This window comes from Sphaeramia orbicularis, chromosome 4, assembly GCF_902148855.1.
Source record: "Sphaeramia orbicularis chromosome 4, fSphaOr1.1, whole genome shotgun sequence".
NCBI classification, from domain to species: domain Eukaryota; kingdom Metazoa; phylum Chordata; class Actinopteri; order Kurtiformes; family Apogonidae; genus Sphaeramia; species Sphaeramia orbicularis.
The window spans coordinates 59,550,172-59,577,305 of NC_043960.1; the positions used below are offsets into that span (position 1 = coordinate 59,550,172).

At 39.6% G+C, this 27,134-nt stretch overlaps 2 protein-coding genes across 2 annotated transcripts; one reads left to right on the forward strand and one right to left on the reverse strand.

The window, feature by feature from the left end:
* Positions 1–70: 70 nt before the first annotated feature.
* Positions 71–6,414, forward strand: kiaa1614 (KIAA1614 ortholog). Its single transcript, XM_030131705.1, has 6 exons — positions 71–594; positions 2,215–2,317; positions 2,482–2,646; positions 2,726–2,829; positions 2,982–3,154; positions 5,979–6,414. The coding sequence occupies exons 3-6, from the start codon at positions 2,611–2,613 to the stop codon at positions 6,173–6,175; spliced, it is 510 nt and encodes a 169-aa protein (XP_029987565.1). The 5' UTR covers positions 71–594; positions 2,215–2,317; positions 2,482–2,610; the 3' UTR covers positions 6,176–6,414.
* Positions 6,415–10,549: 4,135 nt separating this feature from the next.
* LOC115417684 (syntaxin-6) lies at positions 10,550–25,907 on the reverse strand. Its single transcript, XM_075353466.1, is given in 13 exon segments — positions 10,550–11,212; positions 11,438–11,828; positions 11,987–12,132; positions 15,929–15,961; positions 15,964–16,022; positions 16,110–16,200; positions 16,203–16,215; positions 17,394–17,498; positions 17,501–17,521; positions 20,205–20,264; positions 20,344–20,438; positions 22,763–22,931; positions 25,875–25,907. Coding segments are annotated over 10 exon segments (678 nt in total). The 5' UTR covers positions 22,887–22,931; positions 25,875–25,907; the 3' UTR covers positions 10,550–11,212; positions 11,438–11,828; positions 11,987–12,055.
* Between the last annotated feature and the right edge of the window lie 1,227 nt (positions 25,908–27,134).

Sequence of the window (27,134 nt, forward strand, 5' to 3'; positions counted from 1 at the left end):
ATCGTTGACAGACAGCAGAGAGGTGTTTCTCAGACTCTGCCGGCAGGGGAGGAGTCAACCTCACCCTCCCCTCCATCCAACCCCGCCTATTCATAGCCAGGGGCGGAACCTGTACCTGGTCACGCCCAGCAGGCCCCGCCTCAACCTGCGGACTGAACCAATCAGAGAGACCTACATTGGCACGGTTACACCCACTGATGAGAGCGGAGAGGCGGAGCCGGACCGCAGGCCTCACCCACGTGGGCCAGGAGGAGGACCAATCAGGTGGAACTGAACGGCATTCACGCCACACCCCCTTCAGACCTGCCAATCAACCCCTACGCTCCTGACCAGGTGGCCCCGCCCACTTCTCAGGTTTTAGCTCCACCTCTCCCCCTCCTCCCCTTGTTACAGCCACAGGGAGGCCCAATGGCACGAGGGCAGAACAGAACCAGAAGAACCAGGACCAGGATCTGGACCGAGAGGGGCAGGGGAGACCAGCAGAGGCCACGCCCCACAGGGAGGCTACACCCCAGAGGGAGGCGGAGCTGAGGAGGCGGTCCACTGAGGACGGCGGTCTGAAGTCCACGGTGAAGACCTCCTGGTCCTGTACAGGTGAGATCTGGATCCATCTGGTTCTGGTCCCAACACAGGTTAGACGGTTCAGGTGGACCCTGAACCTACGGGTTTAGACCTACTACAAATACTACAGAAAATACTACAAACATTACAGAAAATACTACAAACACTACAGAAAATACTACAAACATTACAGAAAATACTACAAATACTACAGAAAATACTACAAACACTACAGAAAATACTACAAATACTACAGAAAATACTACAAACACTACAGAAATACTACAACATTACAGAAAATACTACAAATACTACAGAAAATACTACAAATACTACAGAAAATACTACAAACATTACAGAAAATACTACAAACTACAGAAATACTACAAACACTACAAAATACTACAAACTTACAGAAAATACTACAAACACTGCAGAAAATACTACAAACACTACAGAAAATACTACAAATACTACAGAAAATACTACAACACTACAGAAAATACTACAAATACTACAGAAAATACTACAAACACTACAGAAAATACTACAAACATTACAGAAAATACTACAATACTACAGAAATACTACAACACTACAGAAAATACTACAAACATTACAGAAAATACTACAAACACTGCAGAAAACTACAAACACTACAGAAAATACTACAAATACTACAGAAAATACTACAAATACTACAGAAAATACTACAAACACTACAGAAAATACTACAAATACTACAGAAAATACTACAAACATTACAGAAAATACTACAAACATTACAGAAAATACTACAAACACAGAAAATACTACAAACATTACAGAAAATACTACAAATACTACAGAAAATACTACAAACACTACAGAAAATACTACAAATACTACAGAAAATACTACAAACACTACAGAAATACTACAAACATTACAGAAAATACTACAAATACTACAGAAAATACTACAAATACTACAGAAAATACTACAAACATTACAGAAAATACTACAAATACTACAGAAAATACTACAAACACTACAGAAATACTACAAACATTACAGAAAATACTACAAACACTGCAGAAAATACTACAAACACTACAGAAAATACTACAAATACTACAGAAAATACTACAAATACTACAGAAAATACTACAAACATTACAGAAAATACTACAAACACTACAGAAAATACTACAAACACTACAGAAAATACTACAAACACTGCAGAAAATACTACAAACACTGCAGAAAATACTACAAATACTAAAGAAAAAACAAAAATACGACAGAAAATACTAAAGAAAATACCAAAAATACTACAGAAAATACAACAAATACTACAGAAAATACTACAAACATTACAGAAAATACAACAAATACTAAAGAAAAAAACAAAAATACGACAGAAAATACCAAAATACTACAGAAAATACTACAGAAAATACCAAAAATACTAAAAAATACTACAGAAATACCACAAATATGACTGAAAACACCAAAAAACAACTAAAATCCCAAAAATACTACAGAAAATACAAAGAATATAGAAAATACCAAAAATACTACAGAAAATACCAAGAATACAACAGGAAATACCAAAAGTCCATCTGGTTCTGGTTCTGGTTCTGACCCAAACTCACGCCTTATCTTTTACAGTGGAGACACAGAGCCCGCCCACATCTGACAGCGGCATTGACGGACAGGTCAAAGAGCCAATGAGGAAAGAGCCTCAGAGTGACGACACCAGTCCTTCAGAACAGTGAGTCTGAACCCAAACCCAGTTCTGACACCTGCTGGACTCCACCGGTACCACCGCTGTCGGGTCCAGACTGCGTCACATGACCTGTGTCACATGACCTGCGTCACATGACCTCCGCCGTCGTCGTCATGTGTCGCTAACGTGCGTCGTCTGTCGTCTTTCAGGACCGAAGGCTCTCGTCTGTCTCTGCGTCGTCTCTCTCGGTCCGACTCGGCCGGAGTCGAACCGGCAGCCTCGACCGATGCGGCTCACGGCCACGCCCACCTGCGTCTGACCCCGCCTCCCTGGCTCCCATGAAGAAGACGCCTTCTCTTCAGTCTCTGAGCGTGGTGAGAAGGGGGCGTGGTCTTCAGCGTGTGTTCTGATTGGCTGCAGCTGCTCATGCTCCTTTCTGCTTTGCTCCACCAGGGGTCGCCGTTCCTAAAACTGCGAAAGTCGCCGTCGCTTCAGAGTTTCACGTCGGAGCAGAAGAAGAAGGATCGGTCTGAGAACTACAGACCAGCGGCCGACAGGTGACCTTTGACCTTTTAACATGCACCAAGAACAACAACAACAACAATAATAATCGTACCCTGTATCACGTCTATCCTCTCAGTGTAAACAGTGTGTGTTTCCATAGTAACCTGCAGCGCTGCCTCAGTGTAAACAGTGTGTGTTTCCATAGTAACCTGCAGCGCTGCCTCAGTGTGGAGGACGTCAGCGGTCCCAGCGCTCTGCGTTCGGTCGGTCGGGTTCTTCAGGTCGGTTCTGACGGAACCGTTCTGTTAGAACTGAGTCGACCCACGAGCAGAACCTTTGGATTCATCATCAGCAGAGGACGAGGACGGCCCGACTCTGGTGAGTACAAGTACTACTGATAATACTACTGAAAATACTACTGACAATACTACTGAAAACTACTGAAAATACTGCTGACCATACTACTGACAATACTACTGACAATACTACTGACAATACTACTGACAATACTACTGAAAATACTACTGACAATACTACTGACAATACTACTGACAATACTACTGAAAATACTACTGACAATACTACTGACAATACTACTGAAAATACTACTGACAATACTACTGAAAATACTACTGACAATACTACTGACAATACTACTGAAAATACTACTGACAATACTACTGACAATACTACTGAAAATACTACTGACAATACTACTGACCATACTACTGAAAATACTACTGACCATACTACTGACAATACTACTGAAAATACTACTGAAAATACTACTGACAATACTACTGACCATACTACTGACAATACTACTGACCATACTACTGAAAATACTATTGACCATACTACTGACAATACTACTGAAAATACTACTGACCATACTACTGAAAATACTACTGAAAATACTACTGAAAATACTACTGACCATACTACTGAAAATACTACTGACCACTACTACTGACAATACTACTGAAAATACTACTGAAAATACTACTGAAAATACTACTGACCATACTACTGAAAATACTACTGAAAATACTACTGACCATACTACTGAAAATACTACTGAAAATACTACTGACCATACTACTGACAATACTACTGAAAATACTACTGACCATACTACTGAAAATACTATTGACCATGCTACTGACAATACTACTGAAAATACTACTGACCATACTACTGACAATACTACTGAAAATACTATTGACCATACTACTGACAATACTACTGAAAATAATACTGAAAATACTACTGACCATACTACTGACAATACTACTGAAAATACTACTGACCATACTACAGAAAATACTGTTGACCATACTACTGACAATACTACAGAAAATACTACTAACCATACTACTGACAATACTACAGAAAATACTACTGACAATACTACAGAAAATACTACGGAAAATATGACTGAAAATACTACTGAAAATACTACGGAAAATACTACTGACAATACTACGGACAATATTACAGAAAATACTACGGAAAATGCTACAAATACTACCAAAAATACTACTGACCATACTACAGAAAATACTACGGAAAATACAACTGAAAATACTACTGGCAGTACTACAAATACTACTGAATATATACTGAAAATACTACATACTACTGACAATAGTACGGAAAATACTACTGAAAATACTACTGAAAATACTACTGATAATACTACTGATAATACTACTGACAATACTACAAAATCTACTGACAAACTGACAATACTACAATACTACTAAATATACTACTGAAAACTAAAATACTACTAAATATACTCCTGAAAATAATATACTACTAAAATCACTACTGAAAATGCTATGGAAAATACTACTGACAATACTACGGAAAATTTACTGAAAATACTACTGACAATACTACAGAAAGTACTACTGAAAATACTACTGACAATACTACAAATACTACTGAATATACTACTGAAAATACTTCATACTACTGACAATACTACTGAAAATGCTACAGAAAATACACGGAAAATACTACTGACATACTACTGAAAATACTACAAATGCTACTGATTATACTACTGAAAATGCTACAGAAAATACTACAGGAAATACTACAAATACTGCAGAAAATACGACTGAAAATAGTACAAATACTGCAGAAAATACTACAGAAAATACGACTGGGAATATTACAAATACTGCAGAAAATACTACAGAAAATAAACTGAAAATACTATAAATACTACTGAAAATACTACTGAAAATAAAACTGAAAACACTACAAACACTGCTGAAAATACTACTGAAAATACTGCAGAAAACACTACTGAAAATACTACAATACTACTGAAAATACTGCAGAAAATACTACTGAAAATACTACAAATACTACTGAAAATACTCTGAAAATACTACTGAAAATAGTACAAAATGTTGAACTTTGAAAATGAAGCTGAAAAAACATGAAGACTAGAAGCCTCGGAGAGCGCAGACCTCCGCCAAGGCTGATCAGTGGGCCCCCCCGTGGCCCCCCCACCCCCGATCACCACCAAAATTTAATCATTTGTTCCTTATGCCAGTATCAACATTTCCTGAAATTTTTATCCAAATTAAAGGCACAGTAGGCCAAAAAGTAAGGGCACCCCCATTTTTATATAAATTGAGATAAAATCCCCTTCGGATCAGATCCGGATCAGCCTTTGAAATGTGATAGAGGACCCCATTGTCAATTCCTGAGTGAAATTTCATGAGTTTTGGTCAATATTAAGCGAGATATTGGGAAACGAAAATTTTGGCCCCATTTACCACAATGTTAACGAAAATTGGGAAAAAGTGATCCAGAATCCAGGATTTCTTCCGGATCACCCCCAAAATTTAATCATTTTTCCTTATCCCATTTCCAACAAACCCTGAAATTTCATCAAAATCTGTCCATAACTTTTTGAGTTATGTTGCACACTAACGGACAGACAAACAGACAAACAAACCCTGGCAAAAACAGAACCTCCTTGGCGAGGTAATATGAACTGAGTAAAATACTATTGAAAACACTAGTGACAAAAATACTAAAACATATTGAAATACTACCAGAATAACCCCAACAGTATGATCAACACACCTTTAAATGTGAGTCCACACAGCTGGGCGGGGCCTCCACACAGTGGTGTTCCTCAGGGCTCCCTCACGGCTCCGTTGTCCTTCTGGTCCAGGTGTGTACGTGGAGGACATGGTGGACGTCAGCACACAGAAGCTCTACGCTGGACTCCTGGGGGTCGGAGACGAGATCCTGGAGGTGAACCAGGAGAAAGTGGTCTGTCTGAGTCTGGACCAAGTCACCCACATGTTGACCCAGGGGGACTCCGTCACGGTCCGAGTCCTGCGGCACCGGAGGCTGCCGCCATGGTGACGCCATCGCCACGGAGATGACACAAACTGTGGTGACCCTGACCCTGGTCTCCTCAGACCTGGAGCTGACCCGGGTCTCCTCAGACCTGGATCAGCTGTGAAGTTGAATATTTATGTGAAATTCTGAAGGTTTGGTGGTCAGTGTTTATCCTCTGCAGTATTTATGACGTTATTTACATGTTTTTATGTTTATATTTTCAGCCAAATTGAAATTAAAATAAAACCTATTTCTGACAAATTATACATGTGACGTTTATTTATTTAAATCTATTTTACACAATGGGATCAATAATAGACTATTTATATTTTTTCTCAAAAATATAGAATTTAATTTATTAATCTGATTAATGATTTTCATAGATTTTTAAAAATTGTTTTTCCAATTAGATCTAATATTTAAATTTTGATCATTTTTGGATTGAATCTGTTTATGACATTTTAAATATGACTGTTCTTAATTAATAATCAGTAAATAAACATCTATTAAATGTTAGTAACACATATATGGAGCAGATACAGGTGTTAATTAATTTTATTGTTTCACTGATTGAAGTTTTGGTTTTTTCCATGTCGACAAAAAACCAAAACCTTGTAGACATTATTTTGGTGTTTTCTCGATAACTTTATTGAAACTCAAACCCACAACATCACATCACTCAGCTGCCAAGGACAGAAAAACAAACGTGATTTTTGTCACCGATCCAGAACTTGTTTATCGATCACTGATCGATAACAAATCTTCAGTTCACCTTTTCATTCAGTCACAGGACAGGACGAAAAAACCAAAGTGGTTAAAACCTGAACCGATGTTCGACCGTTAACGCCTTATTTTACAGCTCGGATTAGTGCGATTACGTCGACGTGACCGAAGAGAAAAACTCAAAACTTTATTATTTGAACTTTAATAATGAGATGAAAGTTTTACATGAAAGAAAAAGAATATACGGTTTCGAAAAATGAGCTGAGACGGCGAAATTCAGAAAGAAAACTGCTGTAGAAGAAAAAAAAAATGCTGTAGAAGACGTTCCAATCAGCATTTATACGTAAAAAAACAAAAATAAATAATAAAAAAAAATTAAAAAAAAAAAATAAATAAATACACGAAACTTCAGGAGTTAAAATGTACGGCGGTAATAGTGTCACATGAGAAAATAAAAACCCACCATCACTATGAGGATGAAGTCGTAAAATTTCAAAATAAAACCCATAATTTTACGAGAATAACGTCGAAATTTAAAAACAAGCGGGAAAAATATCTTAATTTGTGAAAACAGTCGTACCCACTCGTTCTACATTCAGTTAGGGTTTAAACAAATACTCAGCCTATTAGCCCGCCCACCAAATACTCAGCCTATTAGCCCCGCCCACCATCAACACTTAGCATTAGCCAAAGGACTCTGAAGACAGTTCGCACGTTTGTGTTTTGTTCATCTTTAGAACTGAACGGATTTGGAGTAAATTTCCTCTTTAGCGTTGGAGGAACTGACTGAAGGGCTAGCACTGTCTTTTTATTGGACTATTACAAATTTATTTTCAAATATTACGACTTTAGTCTCATGAGAGCACACCGCTAATTTTGTTAAATTATGAGTTTTTTTTAAAATGGCAACTTTATTCTCATAATATTGCAACTTCATTTTGAAACGTTACAACTTTGTTCTCGTAGTGACAAGTGTTTTTTGTTTTCTTTTTTTTCCCGATGTGGCGCTAATACGCCGTCATAAAAATGAGCTGCAGAGAGAAAATTTAACAGAAACAGTAAAATATATCAGTGTTTGAGATTTAACTGTGAGATTCGATAGTTGATAATGGTAAAATTCTCACGTTCTTAAATGCGTAGAAACGGTAAATGTACGTTAATAAAATGTCAATAAAGTTGACATTGAAACAGAATCACTAACATTTTTAAAGCATGTGTGTCTTTTATTAAGTGTTACGTTTTATTAACCTGTACTTGTTTAATACTGTTTAAAGGCAAAAGGAGGACTTATTATTACTATCATTATTATTACTATTATTATCATTATTATTATTAATATTATTTTGAAAGTTCGTATTATTTTCTTGGTTTTTTTCGAGCTCATGTTGGATTTATTTGGATGAAACATGGACGAGTTTAAACTAAACTGATATTTACGGTACAACTGAAAATTCAACCAATGAGAAAATTCAGCGTTAACGAACAGATTCAACGACAGGTTGTTTGTGATGATCCGAACAGGAAGTGGCCCCGCGTACCATAAACGACCTCCGCTCGCCGACAACGACCTCGGATTAACGGCAACGTCTACAACAGACTTTAACCGAGTCGTCACAATAAAAGCTCAACTGAAGCTTTTAATGTGAAGGAGGAACAGGAAGTTCATAAAAGCTCAGCAGAGGACGCCGTCGCAGAACAGCGTAGCAGAATACGGTTGCAGAACGCGGGTCCCGGAACACTGTCGCAGAATGCCATCAAAGAACGCTGTTGCAGAATGCCATCACAGAACGCCATCGCAGAACACCGTCACAGAACGCCGTCACAGAACGTCATCGCAGAATGCCATCTCAGAACGCCATCAAAGAACGCTGTCGCAGAACGCCGTCACAGAACGCTGTCGCAGAACGCTGTCGCAGAACGCTGTCGCAGAACGCTGTCGCAGAACACTGTTGCAGAACGCCATCAAAGAACGCTGTCGCAGAACGCCGTCACAGAATGCCGTCAAAGAACACTGTCGCAGAACGCCATCGTGGAACGTCGTTGCAGAAATCGTCGTAGATGCCATCGCAGAACGCCGTCGCAGAACGGGAACGACGGGTTCAGTCAGTTCACGGAAAAACAACACAGGATGTAAACAAAAACATAAACAGGAAGTCGGTAGTGTTTTCAGACGATTATTAACCTCAAACTAAACTGGGATTAAACTGACGCAACATGGACTGAACCAGTTTACAGATGAACCAGGTTTACAGATGAACCTGGTTTACACATGAACCAGGTTTACAGATGAACCTGGTTTACATGAACCAGGTTTACAGATGAACCTGGTTTACAGATGAACCAGGTTTACAGATACCAGGTTACAGATGAACCAGGTTTACAGATGACCAGGTTTACAGATGAACCTGGTTTACAGATGAACCTGGTTTACAGATGAACCAGGTTTACAGATGACCGGTTTACACATGAACCAGGTTTACAGATGAACCTGGTTTACAGATGAACCTGGTTTACAGATGAACCTGGTTTACACATGAACCAGGTTTACAGATGAACCAGGTTTACAGATGAACCAGTTTACAGATGAACCTGGTTTACAGATGAACCAGGTTTACAGATGAACCAGGTTTACAGATGAACCTGGTTTACAGATGAACCAGGTTTACAGATGAACCTGGTTTACACATGAACCAGGTTTACAGATGAACCAGGTTTACAGATGAACCTGGTTTACAGATGAACCAGGTTTACAGATGAACCAGGTTTACACATGAACCAGTTTACAGATGAACCAGGTTTACAGATGAACCTGGTTTACAGATGAACCTGGTTTACAGATGAACCAGTTTACAGATGAACCTGGTTTACAGACGAACCTGGTTTACACATGAACCAGGTTTACACATGAACCAGGTTTACAGAACCAGGTTTACAGATGAACCTGGTTTACAGATGAACCAGTTTACAGATGAACCAGGTTTACAGATGAACCTGGTTTACAGATGAACCAGGTTACAGATGAACCAGGTTTACAGATGAACCAGGTTTACAGATGAACCAGGTTTACAGATGAACCTGTTTACGATGACCCTGGTTTACAGATGAACCTGGTTTACAGATGAACCAGGTTTACAGATGAACCAGGTTTACAGATGAACCTGGTTTACAGATGAACCAGGTTTACACGAACCAGGTTTACAGATGAACCTGGTTTTACAGATGAACCAGGTTTACAGATGAACCTGGTTTACAGATGAACCTGGTTTACAGATGAACCTGGTTTCGGAGCCCTTTAAATAAAAACACCCAAAAAAGTAAACATTAAAAGGTGTCACACGTCTCTGATGACCCTGATGACCTTTGACCTCTGATGACCTTTGACCTCTGATGATTCAACAGTCAAACACTAGAAGAAACAAGTGCCATAAAAGTCTGAGCAGAAGAGAGTCCACATGAGTCCAGTAGAGTCCACAAGAGTCCAGTAGAGACCACTAGAGTCCACAAGGGTCCAGTAGAGTCCACAAGACTTCAGTAGAGTCCAGTAGAGTCCAGTACAGTCCAGTACGGTCCAGTAGAGTCCAGTACAGTCCAGTAGAGTCCAGTAGAGATCAGAAGAGTCCAGTAGAGACCTGAAGAGTCCAGTAGAGTCCACAAGACTTAAGTAGAATCCAGTACAGTCCAGTAGAGTCCAGTAACCCGTGCATTCTGTCCAGTGAACTTCCAAGTGAAGAAAAAACTAAATTCCACTGGAGTTAATCCAGGGTTAAACTAGACCAAAACTCAGTTTATTCTGACACTGACCCAGGTTTAAAGTAGGATTTAAACCGGACTAGACTGGATTTAATCCAACGGTTGAATTGATTGTATTTGAATTAAACCAGATTGGTAGTTTAAAACGTAGTTAAACTGGATTAGAAGTAAACTAGGATTAAACCAAGCTAAACAGGTTTTGAACCCTGGATTTAAACCAGGTTTAACTGAAAATAAAAGATGACTGAACACCAGTAAACTGGGATTAAACTGGGATTAATCCTAGAAATAAACCAGGATTAAATTTGAGTTGAAGTGGGAAAGTTGAACCTGAGTTCATGTTTAGTGTCAGGACTGAAGTGTCACTAAACCAGACCTGAAACAGGCAGACTTAAGGTGGACTGGTTTAAGGTGGACTGATGTGTCTGTTCAGGTCTAGGATTAAATAAACCATTTGGATGTTAACCTTGTTCCCATGATGCTTCACTCCCTCAGTGTCATGTGACCTGATCTGAACCAGGACTTCACTGGACCCACATCTGGTCCATCTTTACTGAGTAGGTTCATCCACAAGAGTCCAGCAGAGTCCTAGAGACCAGTAGAGTCCACTAGAGACCAGCAGAATCCAGTAGACCAGCAGAGTCCAGTAGAGTCCGGTAGAGTTCACTAAGTCCATTAGAGTCCAGTAGAGACCAGTAGAGTCAGGTAAAGTCCAGTATAATCCACCAGAGACCAGTAGAGTTTGACAGAGACCTGTACAGTCCTGTAGAGGCCAGTAGAGTCCGGTAGAGACCAGTAGAGTCTGGTTGAGACCAGCAGAGTCCAGTAGAGTTTACTGAAGTCCATTAGAGTCCAGTAGAGACCAGTGGAGCCCAGTAGAGTCCAGTATAATCCACCAGAGTCCACTAGAGACCAATAGAGTTCGTTAGAAACCTGTACAGTCCTGTAGAGTCCAATAGAGACCAGTAGAGTCCACTACAGACCAGTAGAGTTCGTTAGAGGCCAGTAGAGTCCTGTAGAGTCCAGTATACTCCACCAGAGACCGGCAGAGTCCACAAGAGACCAGTAGAGTCCTGTAGAGTCCGCTAGAGACCAGTAGAGTTCGTTAGAGTCCTGTAAAGACCAGTAGAGTCCTGTAAAGTCCACTAGAGACCGTAGAGTTCGTTAGAGTCCTGTAGAGACCAGTAGAGTCCTGTAGAGTCCACTAGAGACCAGTAGAGTTCGTTAGAGTCCTGTAGAGACCGGTAGAGTCCTGTAGAGTCCACTAGAGACCATAGAGTTCGTTAGAGTCCTGTAGAGACCGGTAGAGTCCTGTAGAGTCCACTAGAGACCAGTAGAGTTCGTTAGAGTCCTGTAGAGACCGTAGAGTCCAGCAGAGTCCAGTTGATGCAGGATTAAGACATGTTCTGTGCCGTCACGACGAGGCATCGATCAGAGGATGAAGAAGAGGAGGATGACGACGAAGAGGATGGCGAGCAGCACCCCGATAGCGCACCACTGTCGACGATCTGAACACAAACACCAGTTAAAGGAGTTAAAGGGACCGTCCCAGACCACCAGGGTTCCATTCATCTGGAACTAATCCGACTCAAATGGGGCCCAAATGAGGCATCTGTGACGTCCTTTCCCAAATTAGATCGAATAATGATGTGTTAAAGCAGGGTGCAAGAAAATCGTATTGAAATATATTGCGATATTTCACTTCAAGATACTGTATCAATATTAAAAAGTAGTGTATCGATATTTTTAGGTATTTATTCAAATGCAGATATGCCGGTGGTTCATTTTTGTTTTTGTTTTTCAAGCTATTTCTATATTCACATGGGTATTGTGTTCTGTTGTTTGTTTACTACAAAAGTACTGTGTATTGTGATACTGCAGGTCATACATGTAGTTTCTTTTAAATTGATATCAAGTTTTGTTAAATGGATAATTCAATCATCCTAAAAGCACTTTTTACTGTCTGGAAACAGGCGAATATTTGTGTTTTTATTTATTGGGAATGCACAGAAATGTTAAGATGCTGGATGATTCAGGACTGAACGCTATGGATTCTTTTCGCAACAAAATACGGAAAATTTCAGCAGGATCTGAAACTGTAATGTCTGTAAAACATTATTATTTATTTATTTATTTGTGGGTTTTTTTTGGGGGGGGGGTTGTACTGGTAAAGCTGCGTGTTAAAACTTGATTTATTCAAATGCTGCACAATAAATTTTTTCAGGAAATAATCTTTTTAAAAAAGAACAAAACAAAAAACACCGCCTTGTTAACAGTATTGTGATATATCGCGATATATCGTGTGATCCTAGTATTGTATCGTCAGATTCTTGCTGATACACAGCCCTAGTTCAAAGTCTTCCAGCCTTCAATGTGTCAGACAGATTTGACAGATTTGAGTATTAAGTGGTAAATAAAAATGAACCATAGCCTGAATATAAATGTGGGGGTTGGTTTCAATCTACTGCCTCTGAAAAGATGGAAATGTACGAAAGAAACCTGAATTTAAACCAGGATTAACTGGACCTGAACCGGTTTAATGTGGACCTGAACCGGGTTTGAACAGGAACAGAGGATGGCTACATGGAATTTAAAGTACAACAACTGCAACAATTATCCGTTATATCGCAAAATAAGCAAAAATGGCAGCCTTAAGTCCATCAAGTTTTCTCCATCTCTAATCTGAGTTAAACAAACAAACAAACATTTGAGTTGAAACGGGTTAATTTTTGGAAAAAAGGCCAAAATTTTCCTATTAAAGAGTGAAATTTACAAGAAAAACATGGAAAAATAAGAGAGCACTTTATCACAACGGCATTTTGGGCAACGTAAGAATTAAAACAAACTGTCACTACGAGAATAAGGCGCAAAATATCCGATAAAACCTGTAATTTTATGAGAATAAAGTCAAAATACAAAGAGTTCTAACTTTACATGATTAAAGTTGTCATATTTCAAGAATAACTCTATAATTTACAAATAACGTTTTTTTAAAAACAGGTGTAAAAATTAAATTAAAAAATATATATAATAATAATAATAATAAAATAAACATAATAATATAATATATGCCAGAATCCAGTGGTACCACAGGTCTGAGAATGGAGAACTGGAACATTCTGGAAGGTTCCACTTTCATTTGGATTTACGCACAAAGGACAATACTGAGACTATTAGCCCCGCCCACCAAATACTGAGACTATGAGCCCCACCCACCAAATACTGAGACTAGTAGCTCCGCCCACAGAAAATTAAGCCTATTAGCCCCCCCCAAATACTGAGACTATTAGCCCCACCCACCAATACTGAGACTGGTAGCCCCACCCACCAATACTGAGACTAGTAGCCCCAGCATTAGTCGTCCACTCCAACAGAAGTGAAAGTTGATGCTGCTTTTGTTGCATTCGCTGAAACTGGAAACTGTCATCAACAAGGATTAAGGCTGAAGATTTAGAAATGAAGACTTTTTATCGCACTATTGTGAATTTATTTTAAAAATACTATGACTTTAATCTAATAAAAGTACACCATTATTTTCATTAACTTGTGAGTTATTTTAAACTACAACTTTATTCTCTTAATATTAGGACTTTTGTATTCAATTTTATTCTCATAAAATTATGGGTTTTATCTCGATATTTTATGACTTTATTACCGTAGTGACAGTGTTTTTATTTTCTTATGTGGCGCTAATACACCGTCGTACTTTATGACTGAAATTGTCCGGTTAAATCAGGGCTGTCAAACTCATGTTAGTTCAGTTCCATATTCAACCTAATCTAATCTGAAGTGGGCCAAAGCAGTAAAATAATATAAATATAGGATAAGAACTATTGAATAATGTCGACTCCAAGTTTTCTCTGTTTTGAGTGAAAAAAGTAAGATTCTGTAATGAAAATGTTTCCATCTACAACTGTACTTGATTGTAACATGAACAAATATAAACACCTGAACTCCTAATCCTACGAAAAATAAGTGCCATTTTTAAAATATTGCACCATAGTTTACCATTTACACATGTGCATTACAATTTACAGATCACAGTGGATCTACAAATACACAGAACATTTAACCCACTGGTATCCCGTCCACCAGGGCCCTTACAGAGCGCCTTTTTGGCACACTTCCGGAATAATGTCAAAAAAATTTTCATCCAGTTTTTTTAATTCTTTTACACTTTTTTCTATTTCATCAACTGAACTGAGCTGTAAATAAAAATACCAAATATTCAATAACTGTCACATTTTAACCCTTTAAATGCCGTGTTCGTAATGTAAACTAACTTTTTTTTTTTTTGATGCAAAAAACACAAAAAATTAATGTTTTCCAATATACTCCATAAAAAGTGGATCACATATTATTAGATTTTTTCATCCTGGCATATGTCAATGATTAACTCCACACTGGTTAATTTGCATTAGTATTTTTGGCGCTAGGTCAATGTTCAAAAATACTAGCATCTGTCACCAAGTGTGCGTAAAATGCACACCTATAAATCCAACTATTACATATTATATATTGATTTATTTTTCTGCTCTAATTTGATTTTATTTTTGTAAATCCAGCTCAGTCCTAATCATACAGATCAAATGTTAGAAATAGTGCGTTTTCTGCACACTTGGCAGACAGATGCTAGTCTGGTCATTTTCTTTTGTTTACAATGTGCACATTTGAGTTGGTGGACAGAATTTTAAAGATCATGCACACAATGAACAACTTTTGAAATCTAACCTTATTTAAACTGTGAAAATAATATGAAGTTTTTTAACACGAAGTGCAAAGAGTGCCTAAAAGGCGCAGCCGGATACCGGAGGGTTAATAACAGGCAGAATATTTTAAAATTCCACATACTTCTATTAAGACCTTAAGGTTGTTCATATTTGTTCAGTTACTTTACTTTTTTGTAAAAGGCTAGTCTGAAATGTAAACATTTTTGCATAATTTAACTGTTTGTTTTTTTTACACTAAAACAAAGAGAAAATTTGCAGTTTTCATTATTTATAGTTTATTATGATAGTATTTTACTGGGCTGACCCACTTCAGATTGAATTGACCTAAAATGATTTTAACATCCTCGACTATTAATTTCTTCAGCGTAACTTTTGCGTTTCACAAATTTATCCCACGGGCCAGATTGGACCCTTTGTCGGGCCGGTTTTGGTGCCCGGCCGCATGTTTGACACCTGTGAGCTACATAATGATTTTAATCTCAAGTATTAACCCCTCCTCCTGTTGTTTTTGTCTAAACTGTCCCTGATTGGCTGTGGTTCCAGTGTGTGATGTCACGTGTGCCGGGCAGATTACCGCTGGTCATGTGGGACACTTTGGCCAGTTTCTCATGACGTTGTCCAGTCTGGACTGTGTGTTGTCCATCTCGTGGCCGAAGTCGTCCAACATCCTGTGGGACAAATGGACTCGGTGAGACGGGTTTAAGAAAAAGGGGAGGGGTCAGAGTGTGACAGGTATGTGGGGGGTGGAGTCTTACACCGCCTGTTCGTCCAGCTCCATCCCGATTCGCTCTGACATGTTCTTCAACACGCCGATGGTTCCCGACACCAGCTCCAGCTGCTCGTCCGCTGCTCCGCGATCAGCTGAAAACGCACGGCCCACGTCAGTCGACCAATCACAGCGCAGCGTTCAGGACGCATTTAAGAAAATACAAAAATGAAGACACAAAACACAAAATATACAACTGTGAAACATCAAATATAAAGAAACAATAAAGAAATCTGCCATTTATAAAGTATAAATCGTATATATGTTTTAATTTTCTACGTTCATTATCCTCAGAATAAGTGTCCATGTGTCCAAAAGTCTGTGGACACGTTGAATTCAGGCGTTCCTTTTCTAACAGGGGTCTGGGATACAAAACTACGACAACGTATTAGGGCCACGAAAGACAATAAAAACTGTCACTAAGAGAATACAGGCGGAAAATATCCAGATAAAACCTGTAATTTTATGAGAATAAAGTCAAATACAAAAAGAGTCTGAATTTATGGAAGAAAGTCGTCATATTTTGAGAATAAAGTCGCAATATTACGAGAATAAAGTCAAAGTTTAAAAAAAACCATCATAATTTAACAAAAATAATGTACTTTTATTAGATTAAAGTCATCATAATTCAAGAATAAATCCATAATTTTACAATAATAACGTTATTTAAAAACAGGTGGAAAAATATCATAATTTCCAGAATCCAGTCGTACCACTGGTCTGATAATGAAGAACTGGAACGTTCTGGGAGGTTCCACTTTCGTTGGGGTTTACACACAAAGGCAAATACTGAGCCTATTAGCCCCACCCACCAAATACTGAACCTAATAGCCCGCCCACCATCAACACATTAGCATTAGTCGTCTTGTTGTGTTCGCTGTAGCTGGAAACTGTCATCAACAAGGATTAAGGTTTACGATTTATAACTGTTCATCGCACTATTGCAAATTCATTCATTCATTCATTTTCTGAACACCGTGTCACCCTGTTGCCAGTTTATTTTCAAAATAGGATGATTTAATCTCATAAAAGTAACGACGTAATTTTTGTTAAATTATGAGGGTTTTTTTTAACTACGACTTTATTCTTATAAAATTATGGCTTTATTTTGAACTATTATGACTGTATTCACCCAAGTTTATTTGACTCCACTTAATTTAAAGGACAACCGTCATCTGAGGTGTCAGCTGAACGTCAGTGTGTTGACGGTCTAGGTCACATGGTGCAGTGTGGGAGTCTGTGATTGGCCGTGGCTGTCCAGGGGCGTGTCTACCTGCTGCTGCTTCTGCTGTTCGTCTATAAACTGGGAGTTGGCGTTCTGCAGCTGTCGGTCCCGACGGCTGTACTTATCAGTCCGGGCTGCCAGATGGGAGCCGGAGCGCCGCCATCTCCCAGCAGAGCCTGAACACAACACAGAGAAAAGAAACACCTGAGTGAAGCATGATGAAACGAGACGGTTTAGATCTGCTTTAATCCACAGTTATACAAACAGAAAATAGAATAGACACAATAGAATAGAGTAGAATGACATAGAAGCTGAATTCCTCTGTTTGTCTTCTGAACTCCATGTGGACGTCTCTTCTGTTCTTCTGTCCACTGACCTCTGACCTTATGAGGCTGTTTTTCTGTATTTCATGGGTTTTATGTGTTCTGCATTTTTTATTTTTAATGTGTTCTGTATTTTATTATGTATTCTGTATTTTGTGTTCTGTATTTTTATTTAGATGTTCTGTCTGTGACTGTGCAGACGTGGGTCTCAGTGGGACTCAGTGGGACTCAGTGGGTCTCAGTGGGACTCAGTGGGTCTGAGTGGGACTCAGTGGGTCTCAGTGGGACTCAGTGGGACTCAGTGGGACTCAGTGGGTCTGAGTGGGACTCAGTGGGACTCAGTGGGTCTCAGTGGGACTCAGTGGGTCTGAGTGGGTCTCAGTGGGACTCAGTGGGACTCAGTGGGTCTCAGTGGGACTCAGTGGGACTCAGTGGGACTCAGTGGGACTCAGTGGGACTCAGTGGGTCTCAGTGGGACTCAGTGGGTCTCAGTGGGACTCAGTGGGACTCAGTGGGACTCAGTGGGTCTCAGTGGGACTCAGTGAGTCTCAGTGGGACTCAGTGGGTCTCAGTGGGACTCAGTGGGACTCAGTGGGTCTCAGTGGGACTCAGTGAGTCTCAGTGGGACTCAGTGGGACTCAGTGGGTCTCAGTGGGACTCAGTGGGTCTGAGTGGGTCTCAGTGGGACTCAGTGGGACCAGTGGGTCTGAGTGGGTCTCAGTGGGACTCAGTGGGACTCAGTGGGACTCAGTGGGTCAGTGGGTCTGAGTGGGTCTCAGTGTGGTCTCAGTGGGACTCAGTGGGTCTCAGTGGGTCTCAGTGGGACTCAGTGGGTCTCAGTGGGACTCAGTGGGTCTGAGTGGGTCTCAGTGGGACTCAGTGGGACTCAGTGGGTCTCAGTGGGACTCAGTGGGACTCAGTGGGTCTCAGTGGGACTCAGTGGGTCTGAGTGGGTCTCAGTGGGACTCAGTGGGACTCAGTGGGTCTCAGTGGGACTCAGTGGGACTCAGTGGGACTCAGTGGGTCTCAGTGGACTCAGTGGGTCTCAGTGGGACTCAGTGGGACTCAGTGGGACTCAGTGGTCTCAGTGGGACTCAGTGAGTCTCAGTGGGACTCAGTGGGTCTCAGTGGGACTCAGTGGGACTCAGTGGTCTCAGTGGACTCAGTGGGACTCAGTGGGTCTCAGTGGGACTCAGTGGGTCTGAGTGGGTCTCAGTGGGACTCTGGGTCTCAGTGGGACTCAGTGGGTCTCAGTGGGACTCAGTGAGTCTCAGTGGGACTCAGTGGGACTCAGTGGGTCTCAGTGGGACTCAGTGGGCTGAGTGGGTCCAGTGGGACTCAGTGGGACTCAGTGGGACTCAGTGGGTCTGAGTGGGACTCAGTGGGTCTCAGTGGGACTCAGTGGGTCTCAGTGGGACTCAGTGGGACTCAGTGGGTCTCAGTGGGTCTCAGTGGGACTCAGTGGGTCTGAGTGGGACTCAGTGGGACTCAGTGGGACTCAGTGGGTCTGAGTGGGTCTCAGTGGGTCTCAGTGGGTCTCAGTGGGACTCAGTGGGTCTCAGTGGGTCTCAGTGGGTCTCAGTGGGACTCAGTGGGACTCAGTGGGTCTCAGTGGGTCTCAGTGGGTCTCAGTGGGACTCAGTGGGTCTCAGTGGGTCTGAGTGGGTCTCAGTGGGACTCAGTGGGACTCAGTGGGACTCAGTGGGTCTGAGTGGGTCTCAGTGGGTCTCAGTGGGACTCAGTGGGACTCAGTGGGTCTGAGTGGGTCTCAGTGGGACTCAGTGGGTCTCAGTGGGACTCAGTGGGTCTCAGTGGGACTCAGTGGGTCTCAGTGGGACTCAGTGAGTCTCAGTGGGACTCAGTGGGACTCAGTGGGTCTCAGTGGGACTCAGTGGGACTCAGTGGGTCTCAGTGGGACTCAGTGGGTCTCAGTGGGACTCAGTGAGTCTCAGTGGGACTCAGTGAGTCTCAGTGGGACTCAGTGGGACTCAGTGGGTCTCAGTGGGACTCAGTGGGACTCAGTGGGTCTGAGTGGGTCTCAGTGGGACTCAGTGGGACTCAGTGGGTCTCAGTGGGACTCAGTGGGTCTGAGTGGGTCTCAGTGGGACTCAGTGGGTCTCAGTGGGTCTCAGTGGGACTCAGTGAGTCTCAGTGGGACTCAGTGGGACTCAGTGGGTCTCAGTGGGACTCAGTGGGTCTCAGTGGGACTCAGTGGGACTCAGTGGGACTCAGTGGGACTCAGTGGGTCTCAGTGGGACTCAGTGGGACTCAGTGGGACTCAGTGGGACTCAGTGGGTCTCAGTGGGACTCAGTGGGACTCAGTGGGTCTCAGTGGGACTCAGTGGGTCTCAGTGGGTCTCAGTGGGACTCAGTGGGTCTCAGTGTGACTCAGTGGGTCTCAGTGGGTCTCAGTGGGACTCAGTGGGTCTCAGTGGGACTCAGTGGGACTCAGTGGGTCTCAGTGGGTCTCAGTGGGACTCAGTGGGTCTCAGTAGATCTTCCAGGCCCATGTGCTAAGTTCTGAGGCCTTGGTCACCTGTTTGTTCTTCCTGTCGGCGGCGGCGGCGGCTGGACTCGACATCTGCTCCTTCATGTCCTGCGTCACAAACACAATGTTGTTAAACATGGCCAGGCGGCGGCGCCGTGGCGTATACGACCCGTTAACGGGCGCTCACCTTCACCGTCTGTCTGGTGCTGGTGATGAAGGCTTTCCTCTTCGACAGCTCCGACGCGTCCAGGTTGAACTTCTTTGGGTTCGACTCCACGATACTTTCAGCAGCGGTTTAAGGACGGACAGAGGCGGAGGGTTTAAGCAGACTGCAACCATACTCAAACGAGTCTGGTTTTTTTATTTTATTTTTTTTAACCTCCTCAGATCCAACTGTGGGTTTTCTGTCCACATTTGTGGTCAAGAGTTTCACAACTTTATAAAAAAAAAAAAAAAAACACAAAAAACACAAAAGAAATTGTCCATCACAAAGGACATTCCATAAAAAAAAAAAACAACTGCATCTGAAAAACTGTTGCATCATGATGTTTCCAATAATAGGCCCTTATTTAAGAAAAACAAAAAAGCTGGTTCTTTGCTGACATTTCCTGTGTCTGAGGAGGTTAATGTATTTATTGACATTCAGTATCAGTCATTCTCATTCAGTACATCATATGTATATGTCATACATGTGTTATCTGCTCCAAATGCCAGAATTAGGTTTGTTTTCCTCATAAAACCAAATAAAGAGGAAAATGAAGAAAGACTATGTTCAAATAGGACTGATCTTTTCCATACAACCCTTTTTTTAATGCGTTTGCATTTTTTTCCTATTTCATCAACTTGAGCCGTAAATAAAAATGCCAAATACCCAATCCTTGTCATGTGGTTTAAAACCCTTTAAACCAGGGTTCTAAACTCCTGTTCTTTCAGGTTCCACATTCAGTCTGATCTGATCTGCAGTGGACCAACCAGGAAAAGAAGAACAGAATAATATATAAATAATGACAACTGACAATTTATGTCTGTGTTTTAGTGAAATAAAAACCCATTAAATTATAAAATACTTACTTTTAGAAACTATCCAAATAAAAAAGATGTGAATAACTTGAAAAAAACTGAAAAATAAGTAAAATCAGTGCAATTTTCTCAGTCTTCTTCCTCCACTTCTCATTAGTCCATGTGCATTCTGGATCAGATCTCCAAAGACACTAAACACTGATGAACAGGAAGAAAAGAGTTCAAACTGGACTGAATTTAATACAGACATTTCAGGTTGGACACATTTGTTCAGGTTAGTCACATTTTATTGGTACAGGGAGTTTGGAAATGGAAAGAGTTTCAGAATTTAATGGGATTTTTTGCACTAAAACAAAGACAAACATTTGCAGTTGTCATTATTTACAGACATAATGTCATATTATTTTTCCATCAAACCCAGTAGTAAATCTGCAGTGGTTCTTCTGTGTGGGTTCTTCTGCTGTTCTTATTGGACTGCAGATCAGATTGGTCTGGATGTGGAATCGACACTAAATGAGTTCCACAGCCTGGACTGTGGAATTTAGACACTTTGTAAATTCATCCCAGGGGTCGGACTGGAACCTTTGGGGGGGGGGGGGACTCATGATTGACAGCCCTGGTTTAAATGTCACATTTAGGAATGTAATGATGTGAAAATTAAATATCACAGTTATTGTGACCAAAATTCTCACAGTTATCATTATATCGTGGTATTATTGAAATGTTTTCGAAATGTTCAATAACTTCTTGTCTTATACACGACCTGAAATAATTTAACCAAGTTCTATTTTGAAAAAAAAAAAAAAGAGTAAAAAAAAACCAAAACAAATAAATTAATAGTACAATGTCCTTCCTGTTGCAGAAACATTCAAATATTAACATGTAAACATCAAACATACACATGTGCATTAAAGATGGAACCGTATGGACACTGACTATTTTACAGATGACGTTTGTGTTGAAAGTGCGATAATCAAACACAGTTATCAAGAGAATTAGAACTTAAACGGTAATACTAACTGCTGGCAATTTTACTGCGGTTTATCATTGTACAGGTAAATCGTTACATCCCTAGTCACGTTTATGGAAAATAAATAAGAAATTAATCAAAAAAATAAATAAAAGAAGTCATGTTTATAATGTAAACAAACCATATTTTTGATGTAAAAAAAACAAAAACCCTCTGACAGCCTTGGACATGAGTGGAGCAGGAGGCGCTATGCTGCCATCTGGTGGAAAAAAAAAACATGACATTCCTCCTTCTTCCAAATATGGTAAAAGGATGTAAACCAGCAGTTTCAAAGGGCGTCTGTGTGCATTTATGACCCCCCCCCCCTCAGAGTCAGAGGCTGGTGTTGTCATTTTCTGCTCTTTATAATGTTGTGCACATTTGAGTGTGTGGACAGAATTTTTAAAAATCTGACAAAAATGAACCACTGTTAAATTAGAACCAAATATAAACTGTGAAAACTAAAACAAACTTCTGTGACATGAAGTAAAAAAAAACAAAAAAAAAATTAACAAAATCGACACCAAATGTACCGCTGTCGGGGGAAGAGTCACATGACTTGGGCATTAAAGGATATTGATGGTCTCGTCCAGGTCCTCCAGGTCCCACTCGATGGAGCGCAGGCTGTTCCTCAGCTCATTGTCGTCCAGTCCATCTCCTCTTTGGAGGCTCCGCCCCCTTCCTGCAGCAGCTCGCTCCATCTGTGATGGAGGCTCTGGGCGGAGTTTACCGCCTTCTGCACCTCCCTACAGACGCACAACAGACACACACACAGACAGACACACACACAACAACAGACAGACACACACAGACACACAACAAACAGACACACAACAAACAGACACACAACAGACAGACACACAACAGACAGACACACAACAGACAGACACACAATGGACAGACGCACAACAGACAAACAACAGACACACAACAGACAGACACACAATAAATAGACAGACACACAACAGACAGACACACAACAGGCAGACACACAACGACACACAACAGACACACAACAGACACACAACAGACAGACACACAACAGACACACAACAGACAGACGCACAACAGACACACACAGACAGACACACAACAGACACACAACAGACACACAACAGACACACAACAGACAGACACACAACAGACACACAACAGACAGACACACAACAGACACACAACAGACAGACACACAACAGACATACAACAGAGTCAGATGACAGAGTCGGACCAGGACAGGAAAGCATTATGGGATGTGTGGGTGCAGTTGTGTCTGTAGTCTGTGTTTGTGTTTTCAGTATTTTTACTTTTATTCTGTTGTTTTTTCTTCAGGTCTTTTATTTTTATTTTTTAACCCTCGTTAATATCGGGGCTCCTTCTGTCTTTTCTCAGACCGTCTCTCTGCTCCTGGATTATTTTCTTGGATTATCTCCGAGGAAATAATTCCCCAAAGGGACAGATGAAGTTTGAGGTCAGGATGTGATGAAACCCCTGAAAACAGTCCAGTGTGGTGTGTGTGTGTGTGTGTGTGTGTGTGGTGTGTGTGTGTGTGTGTGTGTGTGGGTGGGGGTGGGGGTATCACTAAGATGATGAAGACAGTAGATGTGGGTCTGGATTCAGCCCAGAACGAACACTGAAAACACACCAACAGCTGAACCAGGGCTGGTTTAGTGTGTCTGGGTTTGAATATCCTGTTTTTGTTACAGATCAGAAAAGTGTTAAAAATATTGGTTCTGCAATATTTCATTTCACAATACTATATCGATATTAAAAAATACTGTATGGATATTTTTAGGTATTTATTCAAATGCAGATATTGTGAAGGTTCAATTATGTTTTTTGTTTCTATTTCATTTCTTCTTATTTCACACTCTTTTATTCAATAATGTTGGTTCCTTTGTTTGGATTGAACTCAAATCCTGTTCTGATGTTAGTTGTGAACTAATAGAATCTGAACATTTGAACAGGATCTGAAACTGGAATGTCTGGAAAACAGAATTTCAGTTTGAACACAGTTGGAACATTTGCTGATAGAACATTAGATCCTGTTGGGATCAAATACAAATGTGTTTAGTATTTGTGCAGATTCTGCTGGAATTCAATTCTTCCAGGAAATAATCAGTTAACCCTCTGGTATCCTGTCCTCCTAAGCACCAAGTGGGCCTTTTTCGAACACTTGTGGAATAACGTAAAAAAAAAAATGTTCATACAGTTTGTTTTTAATTCTTTTACACTTTTTTCTATTTCATCAACTCTAGCCATAAAAAAAACCAAATACTCAATAACTGTCACATTTTAACCCTTTAAATGCCGTGTCTGTAATGGAAACAAACCATTTTGTTGGATGAAAAAACACACAAAATTTTTTTTTTCAATATACTACATAAAAAGTGGATCACATATGATTTGATTTTTTCATCCTGGCATATGTCAATGATTAACTCCAACATTGGTTAATTATTTATTTTAAAAAATAATAATTAAAAAATAAATAAATGAATAAAAATAAAAAACATAAAAAATATATATATATATATATATATATAAACATTGGTTAATTTGCATTATTATTTTATTATTTTTGGCACTAGGTCAAATGTTCAAAAATACTAGCATCTGTCACCAAGTGTGCGTAAAATGCACACCTATAAATCCAACTATTAAATATAATATTGATTTATTTTTCTGCTCTAATTTGATTTTATTTTTGTAAATCCAGCTCAGTCCTAACCATACAGATCAAATGTTAGAAATAGTGCATTTTAGGCACACTTGGCAGACAGATGCTAGTCTGGTCATTTCAATAATAATATAATAATACATTTTATTTATAAGCGCCTTTCAAGACACCCAAGGACACGTACAACAAGATAAAACAACAATCCATAAAATACAAAGAAATAAACAGATTAAAACAAATAATTACTATATATAGAAATGAAGTTGTAGAATGGAGATTAGAGCTTATGGGGTAGGCTGTTCTGAAAAGGTGAGTTTTGAGTCTGGATTTGAATGTGGGGAGAGAGTTTTCTTTTGTTTATAATGTGCACAGTTTAGTTGGTGGACAGAATTTAAAGATCATGCAAAAATGAACAACTTTGAATTCTAACCTTATTTAATGATGAAAAATAACATGAAGTTTTTTTAAACGAAGTGCAAAGTGTGCCTAAAAAGTGCACCTTGATACCAGAGGGTTAAACAAACAGACATACACAAAAGTGGCCTTTTTCCCAGAGTGCTGCTGTGTGTCTGCAGACTCTTCATGTGCTCTGCTTTACTGTCTGTGTGCAGTTGGATTTGTTTATTTGTCTGTTTCTGTCTGTGGCTGAATTCTCAGTTCAGTCTGAACATGTTGTGTGTAGTTGTCCTGGGTTGGTGGCACACAGCTCCTCTGCTTTCACTTGTGTTCTTCATGTTTTTACAAACACTGATCCACTGAAAGTGTTGAAGTTAGAACAGATACACAGTTAAAGCAGCGGCTCATGCTAACAGACAGCTAGCTGTAGCATTAGCCTCCTATTAGCTCACCTGTCTACAGTTAAACCCCTCCGTTAACAGTACCGGTGCTAATACCGGGTTGAAAACACCGGAGGCTTCTGCCGGTAAACGGGTTTTTTTTAATGTCGGAGTTTCAAGCCGTTCCGTTACCGGTGCATCAGTTAGCCGCTCCGTTAGCATTAGCATCAACTGACCCTTTAACGACGAAGAAGGATCCTCCATCGACATCCTGCCGGCTCTGGTTCAGTCACAGCGGGGCTCCATGGGTCAACCGTCCGCTCGGACTCTCCTCACACAAAGGCCGACTTTGGCCACTGCACGGCGGAACAAAAGGCGGAGGTCTGTCCGCTGGAGCGGCGGCTGCGGTCCGCTTTGTTTACATGCAGCAGCGGCTTCCGCAGCGGAAACCACCCCGTGACGTCAGACGCACGGAGCGCGACGTCACAGATGAAGACATAATAATAATAATAATAATAATAATAATATATAATAAGAAGAAGAAGAAGAAGAAGAAGAAGAAAAATATAATATAATATCCGAAAATGTTTTCAATAAAGTTGGAAAAAATAATCTGGTTATGCAAATAGAAATAAATAATATGATAATAATAATAATAGTAATGATAATATAATAATGATATAATAATAATGATAACGATAATAATAATAATAATAATAAAGAAGAAGAAGAAGAAAAAAATAATATACGAAAATGTTTTCAATAAAGTTGGAAAAAAATATCTGGTTATGCAAATAGAATAAATAATAATAATAATAATAATAATAATAATAATAATAATATAATATATAATAATAATGATAATAACAATAACAATAATGATAATAATAATAATAATAATAATGATAGAAGAAGAAGAAAAAGAAGAAGAGAAAAATAATAATATACGAAAAGTTTTCAATAAAGTTGGAAAAAAATAATCTGGTTATGCAAATAGAAATAAATAATATAATAATAATAATATATATAATGATGATAATAATAATAAATGATAATAATGATGATAATAATAATGAAAATAATACAAAATTTTAAACTCTGTGACTGAATTTGAAAAATATATTAATCACTGGAATTTATCTTTAATTAAAAAAAAAGCACAAACACTGACAATTTACAAAGAACTCTTTAAAATGGACTCAACTTACTCTCTGATTATTAATTTATTTATCTCAGATCTTAATATTTAAGTTTTTATTATTATTATTATTAGTCTATTCTTTGTGTCTGTCATTATTCTAAATTGTTTGGATGGTTTTTCCTTTTGACATCTTGATGTTTGTTCAAAAATTGTCTCTTTGTAAACCTATATATTTTCAATAAAGTTGGAAAAATAAAAAAATTAAAATACTAATAACACATAGCCCCCCCCCCCCAAAAAAAAAACAAACTTAAAAGTAATTTTAGTTTTTAAAATGATTAACAGTTAAAATAAT